Below are 12,120 nucleotides of genomic sequence, written 5' to 3'. Positions count from 1 at the left end.
TTTTGGGGGAAGAAATAAGTTGATTACACCGACTTATGTAATTATTCAACTGGTACTTCTTTTATCGATCCCAGAAGGCTGAAAGGCAAAGTCAACCTCAATGGAATTTGATCTCAAATCGTAAAGACAGATGAAATGTCACTAAGCATTTTGCCCGGTAGCTTAACAATTCTGTCAGCTTGCCACTTCCTCAATGTTTTATATTAATACATAAAAGAATTGAGATCATCCTCATTTAACATCCATGTTTCATGCTGACATGGATTGGATAGCTTGCAGTATCCAGTGGATCCAAGGCCTGGCTTATGTACCAATGTCTGATTGGCATGATTTCTGTGGCTGGATGCTCTTCCTCATGCCAGTCACTTTACAGTCTATACTGAGTGCTTCTCCGAATGCATCAATTTAGGTAGTAAATATTTTCACCATTCTAAATGAATGGAACAACAAAGACTAACAGTGGCTTACATACTGCCACATCATCATTTACATGAATAATCAATTCCAAGAAAGGAGGGAGTGACAAAAAAAATGTTTACTTGTATGTTGAGGAAAGCACATAAACTAGTTGGGACCACAGTTAACCTGAACTCGCAACCATTCCTGTTCAGCCTAACTAAAAATGTTTGAACTCCTCAGTGCATGCTACATATTTAATAATGTAAAAAATCAGTATATGCCATCTTCTACCTATATACCATACACAATGCCTTACAAACTTTTTCCTTCACATAAGCAGAACGTAAAGATGGACAAAATACCACTAAGCACTATGCCCAGCATGCTAGCAATTTTGCCAGCTCACTGTCATCAATAATAATAATAATAATAATATCTAAGTATATACACTTGAACATCTTTCAGTTTTCATCTACTAAATCCACTCACAAGAACAGTCAGCCTGTGGCTATAGCAGAAGACACTTACCAAAGGTGCCACACAGTAGGACTGAACCCAAAACTTCATAACCACACAGCCATGCCTGCATATTCTTTTATTTGTTTCAAGCATTTGACTGTAGCCATGCTGGAGCACTGCCTTTAGTCGAGCAAATCGACCGCAGGACTTATTCTTTGTAAGCCTAGTACATATTCTATCGGTCTCTCTTACCGAACCACTAAGTGACGGGGATGTAAACACATCAGCATCAGTTGTCAAACGATGTTGGGGGGACAAACACAGACACACAAACATATACACACACACACATATATATATATATATATATATATATACAACAGGCTTCTTTCAGTTTCCGTCTACCAAATCCACTCACAAGGCTTTCTACCTATATGCCATACACAATGCCTTACAAACTTCTTCATTCCCATAAGCAGAACATAAAGATGGACGAAATACCACTAAGCACTATGCCCAGCATGCTAGCAATTCTGCCAGCTCTCTGTCATCGATAATAATAATAATAATATATAAGTATATATACATGAACATCTTTCAGTTTTCATCTACTAAATCCAGTCACAAGAACGGGCAGCCTGTGGCTATAGTAGGAGACACTTGCCCAAGGTGCCACACAGTGGGACTGAACCTGGGACCATGTGGTTGGTAAGCAAGCTACTTACCACATAGTCACTCCTGTGCCTCATATGACTATGATTTAGTTATTAAAATCCTGCTCCTTCAACCAGCTGAATTCTGATAAACAATCCTTATGTAAATATCTAAATTTCCAGTTTTATTCAGCCTCTGACAACATTCAGTAAAAATACTACAGAAACAAAGATTAGTTTTAGAATATAGAGTTTAAACTTACAGGGAGATTCCATGTTTCATCTAGAAAGCTGGCATTCTGGAAAACAAAATATTTTTTTAAAAGTAAAGAGTAACAAACATAAAAAATACAAATCTTAATATAGAAATATCAGAAATATTTCTTTGGAGATTGATCAAAATAATGCTTGTAATGTCTGTGTCTTCACAGACAGCAATCATCCACTCAGCTAATGTGCAACCTCAATTTCGATGGTATTATGGCATTAATCTGATCAGAGACAAATCTTTTCTAGTATAAAATGCTAGACTATCACAAGTAAGTTCCTATACATAAAGGAGATTGAACTCAGAACTTACATCCATCATTTGTCTCTTGAGTCAACAAGGGACCCAGAAACAAATGTAACCATATGAATGAGACTTTTGTCTACAATCAGCAAACACACACACACACACACACACACACACACACACACAGAGTAACTGTTCCATCTCCCCAGAGGGTTGCCATTTCTTTGTGCTTCCTCATTGTCCAGCCATGACCTCTGAGATGACTTTAATCCCACTGCAACGCTTAGTGCATCTTTTCTAGCATTGTTTCAGGAATTTGGGAAGGCAGCACTCTCCTTAAAAAGGGCTGTTCAGTTACAAAAATCTCCACTGGAGTTGGTCCCCATCACAAAGAGCTACAGCAACGATGTTAGGATAAGACTGTTGCTGCCTATGTGCTTGTAATTCTGTGTGCTCGTCGCCATAGGACTATCAGTAGATGGAATGGTAAATGAAGTCATCATAGAGAGATATCTGTACTTAGATTATAGTAATACATGCTTGTACAACATGAGTACCACTCTCTAAGTCTCTACTATTAGTACCTAGTGAGAAGCTAAAGTGAGATGACCAGTAATCACATGAAATCATAGGTTTTTTTCATCAGACAGACTGTTCCTCTCCTGGAAGGATGTTGTGACAAAAGCTGGTGGTCACTCATTCCTGGTGTTTTTATGTGATATGTTAGTTTATCCACAGCTGGGACTCTGACATGTGCTACTACTCAAGCTCAGAGCAAACCTGGGAACAAGAGGTGATTCCATGTTCCTCAAAACCCTGGGACTACTGAACTAGGTCTCTAATACCAGATGCAGTTTAAAGTCATATCCAGAATTTTATATATATATATATATATATAGTGACAGTGCATGGCTTAGTGGTTAAGGTATTCAGCTCACAATCATAAAGTCATGAGTTCAATTCCTGGTGAACGTTGTGTCCTTGAGCAAGGCACTTTATTTCATATTGTCCCAATCCACTCAGCTGGCAAAAATGAGTAGTACCTTTATTTCAAAGGTCAGCCTTGTCCCATTCCGTGTCATGCAACTGCCCTGAGAACTACATTAAAGGTATGCATGTATGTAGAGTGCTCAACCACTTGCATGTTAATTTCATGAGAAGGCTATTCTGTTGATTGGATCAACTGGTACTCTTGTCATCATAACCAAGTTATACACATTATATATATATATAAACAATTAAATTAAATAAATTAAATAAACAATAAATATATATAAACAATTAAATTAAATAAATTAAATAAACAATAAATATATATAAACAATTAATTAAATATATATATATATATATATATATATATATATATATATATATAAACAATAAATTAAATTGACAAGCCAATAATTTATTTACATAATAACATGATATACTATGAATCTAATATAATATTCATAGTATATTATAATATAAATAAATTATTGGGTTGTCAATTGTATCTCTCCATATAATTTATCTCTTACTAGCAGAATTGCCCGGCGTTGCTCGGGGCTGAATTGCTTGAAAGTACTGTTAATGATTGCACTGAATTATGATGATTATTCAGGCAAATATTGAAATAAGCTTACGGTGGGAGATAAGGACTTAACGCCAAACGTGTGCCATTGCATTGTTTTGGGGGAACCAAATTTCTGATGAGCATTATAGGGGCACTAACTTTAAGTTTGAGAAAGTGTGGTGGTAGTCCGGGGTGCTCAAAGGAATTGAGTACCTCTATTGGATAGTTGATGACGTCCTCTGGGTCAGGAGTTGTATCGATAGACTGATATACATCGACTTCCCCAGGAATGAGTTTTAGCATTTCATCATTAATATGGTGAACAGTTTTATTCCTCGGGGCCAGTATAGCCTTTTTGCCAATCCAATCCATATTCTGATAATTAGCTTGTAAATCTGGGAACACTGCATCTCTGAGATCAGAAGGCGTCTTAACAATGGTACAAATGGAATCGATGGCATTTCATCCCCTGGTATTTTGCCTTCGCCAAGTGCAAGGAGGGTGTGAGGAAATGCTGGTGATGTGATATTACGTCGCATATGAGCACGCATATTGGTGTGAAGTTTGAGAGTTACTTCCGTTTATTTAAAAAAATATGCATTAAAATGGAAAAAAATGATGGTAAATTATTTGTAAAATCATAGACTCATCGTAGACGCGCGCTAATACCCAGAAGGGCTCGATATGAATCACGACTATAAGATACCCGGTTTTGGTTAAACTGCATCGCAAAATGTGGGAGTAGTTAGGAATCTAAATCGGAGTAGACAGACACACAACCTTTCTTTTATATATAAATACATACATACACACACACATATACACACACACACCCACATACATGCATACATACATATACACATAAACCGAGTAAAAAATTTCAGTTATCTCTCTCTTTCACACATTACTCTCTCTGTCTCTTCACACACACTAACAGAAGCACTTCACTTACACAACATACTGTCTGTCTCCCACACTCCATCAAACACACACACACACACACATGTACATCAATGAGTCCCATGCACGGTAACTTCAAAGGAACTTCCCTCGTCATACAATCGCTTTCTCTTAGTCTCTTTCGCTCTCATTACTTATGTAAAAAAATAAAAGTTTTTTCTATGTGTGTAAAGAGGAAGTGGGAGGCAGAGTGAAAGAATCACTCACTACAGTAAGTCAATTACTTTCATTTTATTCCTTGCCCACTGTGTGTGTGCGTTTGCGTGTGGTGTAAACCAGACTAAGAAAAGCATTTGACACACACACCAGAATGTGAGTTTTCTGTAAATTTTGCTTAATTGGAGTTTAAATTTTAAAAACTGGACCTGGCATGACGCGATGCATTGTACTCTTAAAAATGGTAGGTAAATTGTAATTGAAGAAATCCTATATTGTAGATTTGTATAACTCCCAAAGGGAGGCAGATAAAATCTGCCTTTTATAATAAGAGATTATAAAAGGCAGATTTTATCTGCCTCCCTTTGGGAGTTATACAAATCTACAATATAGGATTTCTTCAATTACAATTTACCTAGCAGTTTTAAGAGTACAATGCATCGCGTCATGCCAGGTCCAGTTTTTAAAATTTAAACTCCAATTAAGCAAAATTTACAGAAAACTCACATTCTGGTGTGTGTGTCAAATGCTTTTCTTAGTCTGGTTTACACCACACGCAAACGCACACACACAGTGGGCAACGAATAAAATGAAAGTAATTGACTTACTGTAGTGAGTGATTCTTTCACTCTGCTTCCCACTTCCTCTTTCCACACATACACACGCAAATATATAAATAAAATTGTAAGCTAACGTGCGTGTGTGTGAGTGGGTGTGTGTGGGTGTGCGCGTGTGTGTGTGTGTGTGTGAGGGTGCGTGTGTGTGTGTGTGTGTGCGTGTGCGTGAGTGTGTGATAGGAAAGTTTTTTACGACGAATATAACACCTATATCCAAGTAGCAGAAAGATAAGACAGTAAGGTGTGATTTGAGGGAGATTTGGCTGCTATTTCTACCATGTCTAGCTGCCATGTAGGGGTCTCCCTCATAGGCTCATACATACATATATATACATAGATAAGACAGTAAGGTGTGATTTGGGGGAAATTTGGCTGCTATTTCTACCAGGTCTAGCTACCATGTAGAGGTCCCCCTCATTGGCTCATATATATATACATACATAAGACAGTAAGGTGTGATTTGAGGGAGATTTGGCTGCTGTTTCTACCAGGTCTGTTAGGCCTTCTCATGTAAACTCAAGCTTTCTCATGCCTTGACCAAAGCAGAGAATGTATTCTTTTATTCTTCTGCTTTTTCCAGCCATTGGTCTGTGGCCATGCTGGGGCAATGCCTTGAAGAATTGTAGTTTAATGAATCAACTCCACTTTTATTTTTGTAAGCATTGTACTTATTCTATCTGTTTCCTTTGTCAAACCACTAGGTGACAGGGATGTAAACAAACCAACATTCGTTGTCAAGCAGTGGTGGAGGACAATCACAAGCACAGACACGCACACACACACACATACATGCATACACATATACACACATACATACATACATATATATATATGTGTGTATATATATATTGCAGCGTGGAAGGTGTTTGTAAGCCATTTAAGAAACACACAAAAACCGTTACATTCACTTCAACATTTAAATTTAATTTGCCAAAATATTTTCATCGCTTTGAGACCGCGACCTGTTCACTGACAAAAATATCGTGCTAACAGGTCGCGGTCTCAAAGCGATGAAAATATTTTGACAAATAAATTTAAATGTTGAAGTGAATCTAACGGTTTTTGTGTGTTTCTTAAATGGCTTATAAACACCTTCAACGCTGCAACTGTTTTCGTTCCAGCACACGATCTCAGATCAAGTCACTTGCTATGCAAGTACATCTCTGTAACTATATATATATTTATATATATATATATATATAGAAATTCGGGGTGAGTACTTGATAATTATAAGCACCTGTGTATACCGTTTGGTGGTGTAGGTGGTGGAGTAAATTGATCAAAATAAAATAAAAACATGATGCAAAGGATTCAGCGGTACATATGTTTCGGGCCTTTATTAGACAGATTTATAACAATGCATAATGTATGTCTGTGGCCTTCTTCAGCCGCGCACAACAGCTTCCACAAGGACATGTGTTACATCAAAAATTCTTGGTTGGGGATGCAAATCTTCTCATTCACGTACGACATAATGCGGCAGCAGCTGCTGCCGCATTATGTTGTACGTGAATGAGAGGATTTGCATCCCCAACCAAGAATTTTTGATGTAACACATGTCCTTGTGGAAGCTGTTGTGCGCGGCTGAAGAAGGCCACAGACATACATTATGCATTGTTATAAATCTGTCTAATAAAGGCCCGAAACATATGTACCGCTGAATCCTTCGCATCATGTTTTTATTTTATTTTGATCAATTTATATATATATATATATGTATATTGGTAAAAACAGTAAGATAACAAAAGAAAGAAAGAGACCTCAATATTATGTAAATAGAGGAAATCTTTATATATAAAAGTGAGGTTGTGTGTCTGTCTCCTACGATTTAGATTCCTAACTCCTCCCACATTTTGCGGTGCAGTTTAACCAAAACCGGGTATCTTATAGTCGTGATTCATATCGAGACCGTCTGGGTATTAGCGCGCGTCTACGATGAGTCTACGATTTAAAAAAAAATTTACCATCAATTTTTCCCATTTTTAATCCATTTTTGACATATATAAGGGAAGTAACTCTCTAAAATTTATTATTAAATCTCAGAACGTAAAAAGCTACAGTAACACCCCTCCCCCTTTGTGGTTAGCCATATTGAGATGGCTATTATACTTTACATCTCTAAAAATGCTTATATAATTATTTCCCTTACAAACCCGAGCAACGCCGGGCGATACTGCTAGTTGTTTATAATTTGAATTATACTCATATTCATGTGGTATTCAACTGATGTACCAGTGAATTGGATGCCTTACACACCCCTTTGAAGGTATTTTTTCCTTAGTTTGTTATATATATATATATATATATATATATATATATATATATATATATATGCTTCCGTGCCAGTGGCACTTAAAAGGCACCATTCAAGCATGATTGTTACCAATGTCGCCTTAAAGAGCACCATCCAAGTGTGATCGTTGCCAGAGCGGCTATCTGACCTCCGTGCCGGTGGCACGTAAAAGACACCATTCGAGCGTGATCATTACTAGCATCACCTTACTGGCACCTGTGCCTGTGGTATGTGTAAAAGATTCGAGCGAGGTCGTTGCCAGTACCGCCTGACTGGCACGTAAAAGCACCTACTACACTCTCAGAGTGGTTGGCGTTAGGAAGGGCATCCAGTTGTAGAAACTCTGCCAGATCAAGATTGAAGCCTGGTGCAGCCATCTGGTTCGCCAGCCCTCAGTCATTCGTCCAGCCCATGCTAGCATGGAAAGCGGACGTTAAACAATGATGATGATGATGATTTATATATATTACAACAAAAATTCAAATTTAATAATTACTGCTCTATTCTTTAGAGTATGCTTCTTTTTGTGACTGAGCATCTTTCAGGTTCTGTCAACCAAACCCACTCACAAGGCTTAGGACAGCCCGAGACTATTGAAGAAAACTTTCCTGGAACAACATGGCTGGAAAGTGTACTTTTAAACCACACAGTCATACCTGTACCTATACCTCATTTAAAGATTATTCATAGAAGAAAAAGACAGAAAGAAGAAACTTTCCAACGTAGAAGAAACAATAGTATAAAACTAATTTGAAACCAAACTTGAATACTAAAAAACACTAACAAAGGTTATAATCAGTATTTTTCAATATTTCAAGAGAATCTTCCACTTATCCATTCCTTCCCCAGAGAAGAAAACAGAAACGGATCTTTTCGGTTTGAACGGCAGTTTTTTCTAGCAGTGTCATATGAAATTGTCACCCATAATTATGACCCTAGTATCGATCTATTGCATTTCAATCTGTTTTAGGATTAGGGTTAGTTAGGGTTAGGATTAGTTAGGGTTAGGGTTGGGGGGAGGGTATTTTTTTTCTTCACAAATGTAAATAAACCCAATCTGTTTCTTAAACGAGGGACATATTCATATGGCACAGAATGTTTTCTACCTCAATACACGTCATTGATTGGTTGAAATTGCAGAGATTGAATAAAAAAAAACAACTAATATCTTACAAACTATAGAACTTTCTCAATAAAGCCAAGAGGAAAAAGATGTTTTATAAACACATTCTACCAGTATACGAAGTTTAAAATTTTTTAGTTACCTAGAAATTATGTTAAAAACTGCTGTTCAAACCGAAAAGATCCACAGAAACTAAAAGTCAAATAGATCTTCATAGTATTTATTATGCAGGGACAGATAACTTCTATTGCTGGCAGCATTTGAAAATAAGTTAAAGATTATGCATAAACTACTAATTCACCTTATACAAGACAACCACAAGGAAAAGAAATGAAAGAGGAGCCAACAACCAAATCCAGATCAAATATAGAATAATACAATGCAAAACACAACACTGGAAAAAAATTCTTTAAAGAGAATTGGAGACTAAACTAACATTGGGGGAAAAAAATGGAAAAGATTATTTTTAATATATTGAGGTAAATCTGGCCACCCCTGTTAACAGGGACAAAACTCAGATTTAAAACACTTGATAATGATGATGATGATGATGATGGAGGGAGGATGCATGGAAAGTGTAATTGCTAGAGTAAGAATAGGATAGAGAAAATTCAGAGAGCTTTTACCTTTGTTGGCAACCAAAGGTCTCTCTCACTGAGTAAAAGGAAGATTGTATGATGCATGTATACAGACAACAATACTACATGGTAGTGAAATGTGAAACCTGAATGCAGAGGGCATGCAAAGGCAAGAGAGGAATGAAGCTAGTATGCTCCACTGGATGTACAATGTAAGTGTACATGTGTAACAGGGTGCTAATATATTGAGAGAAAAGTTAGGCATAAGAAGAATTAGATGCAGTGTGCAAGATAGAAAACTGTACTGGTTTGGTCATGTGATGTGGATGGATGTAGACAACTACATAAAGAAGTGCTGATCACTTAAAATGGATGGAACTAGTGGAAGATGGAGATCCAGGAAGACATGGGACAAAGTACTGAAGGTCAATTTCAGGACACTGAGCCTTACAAAGGAGATGACAAAGGACCGAGATATTTGGCACTTTGCAGTACTTAAGGACTACCCACAACAGCAGAATTATCAATGGTTCCCTCCCACCTGAAGAGGTTTTTGCCTTGCAAGAGCCCTTGTGCCAGTCCACATAAAAAGCACCCATGCTGGTCCACATAAAAAGCAACTCTGCCAGACCATGTAAAAATACTTGTATTGGTCCACATAACAAGCACCCAGAACACTCTGTAAAATGGTTGGCATTAGGAAGGGCATCCAGCCATAGAAACAAAGCCGAATCAGGCTGGGACCTGGTACAGCTCTCCAGCTTGCCAGCTCAGGTGAAACCATCCAACCCATGCCAACATGAAAAACATGTTAATTGATGATGATGATGATTTATGAATTTTTTAATCCACTTTATGTTTTTCCATGCTTGCATGGGTTGGGACTTGGGACAAATATACCATTAAGACATTATATTACAGCTGAATGCCTTTCCTGATGCTGACCCTTACCTGTTTTTTTCAAGTAAGGGATCTCTTATTCCACATGGCTTCAGAGGCACAAAGTGACTGAGTGGTTTGCTGACAGGAGAAGCTGACATCAAAAACATCTGCTGCACTTTGCTACAGGCAATTTCAAGATCTACACACACACACACACACACACACACACACACAAATGGTCTTCTTACAATCTTTATCTACCAAATCCACTCACAAGACCAATGATTGTAGCAGACCAATGATTGTAGCAGATGACATTTGCCCCATGTGCCATGCAGTGGAACTGATCCCTAAACAATGCAGATTGGAGGAAAACTTCTCAACCACACAACTATGCCTGTGCTTATTGTATGTGTGAGTCTGTATGCGTGTGTGTGTGTGTGTGTTTCATCATCATCATTTAACAATACTATGCTGGTATGGGTTGGATGATCTGACAGGGGCTGGCAAGCTGAGTACTCCAATGCCTGCTTTGACAAGGTCTCTACAGCTGGATGCCCTTCCTAATACCAACCAATATACAGAATGCACTAGGTGCTTTTTTTGTGTTAATAGCATTGGTGAGATTACTAAGTAACTCACAAGACAAGACCTCCTCAACTAGCAGCAGGGTAGTACTATTGAAGGAAGAGGCTTTATCCCAAGTGATGAGATTTTAAAGTATAATAGGAGTATAGGAACAGGTGTCTTTATGTAGGGGAGATACATGGCCACCCTATTTGGAAGAGCAAGAGAATGATTGTAAAGATATGTCATGGTATATCTTTATCTTTGAGTTTCAAGAAGATAAATAAAGAGAAGTGGTATGGGTAAGTAAGTAAGTTCATAGAAGTGTGAGAGGAAAGTGGCAGAGGGAGATGCAGTGAGTGGTGAACATTGGTGGAGGCAATGTCAATCATGAATGCATGTGGAAGGTGAGGGAAGTAGGTTTAGCAGCAAATAATATTTAAGCAGTGCCATTGCTTACATCTGCTATAGAAACATGTTCAGCCATTTAGTGGTTTGTCATTTGAAAGAACAGGAGTGCAAGTACCTTATTTGGAAAAAGTAATGGTTGGTGACAGGAAGAGCATCAAGCTGTAGAACAATGCAAGAAACCTCATCTAACTTATACCTATTTCTTTACTATCCACAAGGGGCTAAACACAGAGAGGACAAACAAGGACAGACAAATGGATTAAGTCAATTACATCGACCCCAGTGCATAATTTATCGACCAGTACTTAATTTATCAACCCCAAAAGGATGAAAGGCAAAGTCGACCTCGGCGGAATTTGAACTCAGAACGTAATGGCAGAAGAAATACGGCTATGCATTTTGCCCGGCATGCTAACGTTTCTGCCAGCTCGTCTACCTTATACCATCGTGGAAAAATTTAGCACAAAGATGATGATGATGATTATCATGAGGATTTTTAATGTACTAATATCACCCAAAGACCCCGACAGTAGAACAAACGGATGATAACTACAACAGATCTCAACACCTGAACCAGCAGATGAAGAGGGCTATGCATGACAGACATGCTACAGAAGATGCCACTCAAAATTATAACCAGGCCAGTGGCAGTTCATTGCAGTTTCATAACTGGATCCTGCGTGTCTCATTCTATATATACCGCAGAGAAAGGTCATGTAATTAAGTGTGTGGGTCACTTCCTAGCAAGTTGAGGTCCACCAAAAACAAATCCACTTTCTTCTACATTGGTTGTCTTTTACTTCCAACCAATATTACAGTGAGATTTCACTCACATCAACATTCCAAAAGACTTTATCATAAAATATAAATTCTTACCTTTAAATTTAGTAGAAATTTGATTTCTGTTATTTCAAACAATAGTGAGATGAATATTTCTGAACAGAAAAAATAAA

At 37.7% G+C, this 12,120-nt stretch overlaps 1 protein-coding gene across 1 annotated transcript in view; it reads right to left on the bottom strand.

Annotated features, from left to right (window-relative positions):
• LOC115219919 overlaps positions 1–12,120 on the bottom strand; it is a 190,600-nt gene that overhangs the window by 155,036 nt on the left and 23,444 nt on the right. Inside the window, exons 7-8 of the mRNA XM_029790226.2 lie at positions 12,044–12,102; positions 1,775–1,810 (exon numbers count right to left, since the gene is read on the bottom strand). Coding sequence (XP_029646086.1) covers positions 1,775–1,810; positions 12,044–12,102 — 95 coding nt within the window. The remainder of the gene's footprint in view (positions 1–1,774; positions 1,811–12,043; positions 12,103–12,120) is intronic.

Source organism: Octopus sinensis, linkage group LG15, assembly GCF_006345805.1.
Source record: "Octopus sinensis linkage group LG15, ASM634580v1, whole genome shotgun sequence".
Classification (NCBI taxonomy): domain Eukaryota; kingdom Metazoa; phylum Mollusca; class Cephalopoda; order Octopoda; family Octopodidae; genus Octopus; species Octopus sinensis.
The sequence above is the reverse complement of the archived record's forward strand: the minus strand, read 5'-3'. Positions and strand labels throughout refer to the sequence as shown.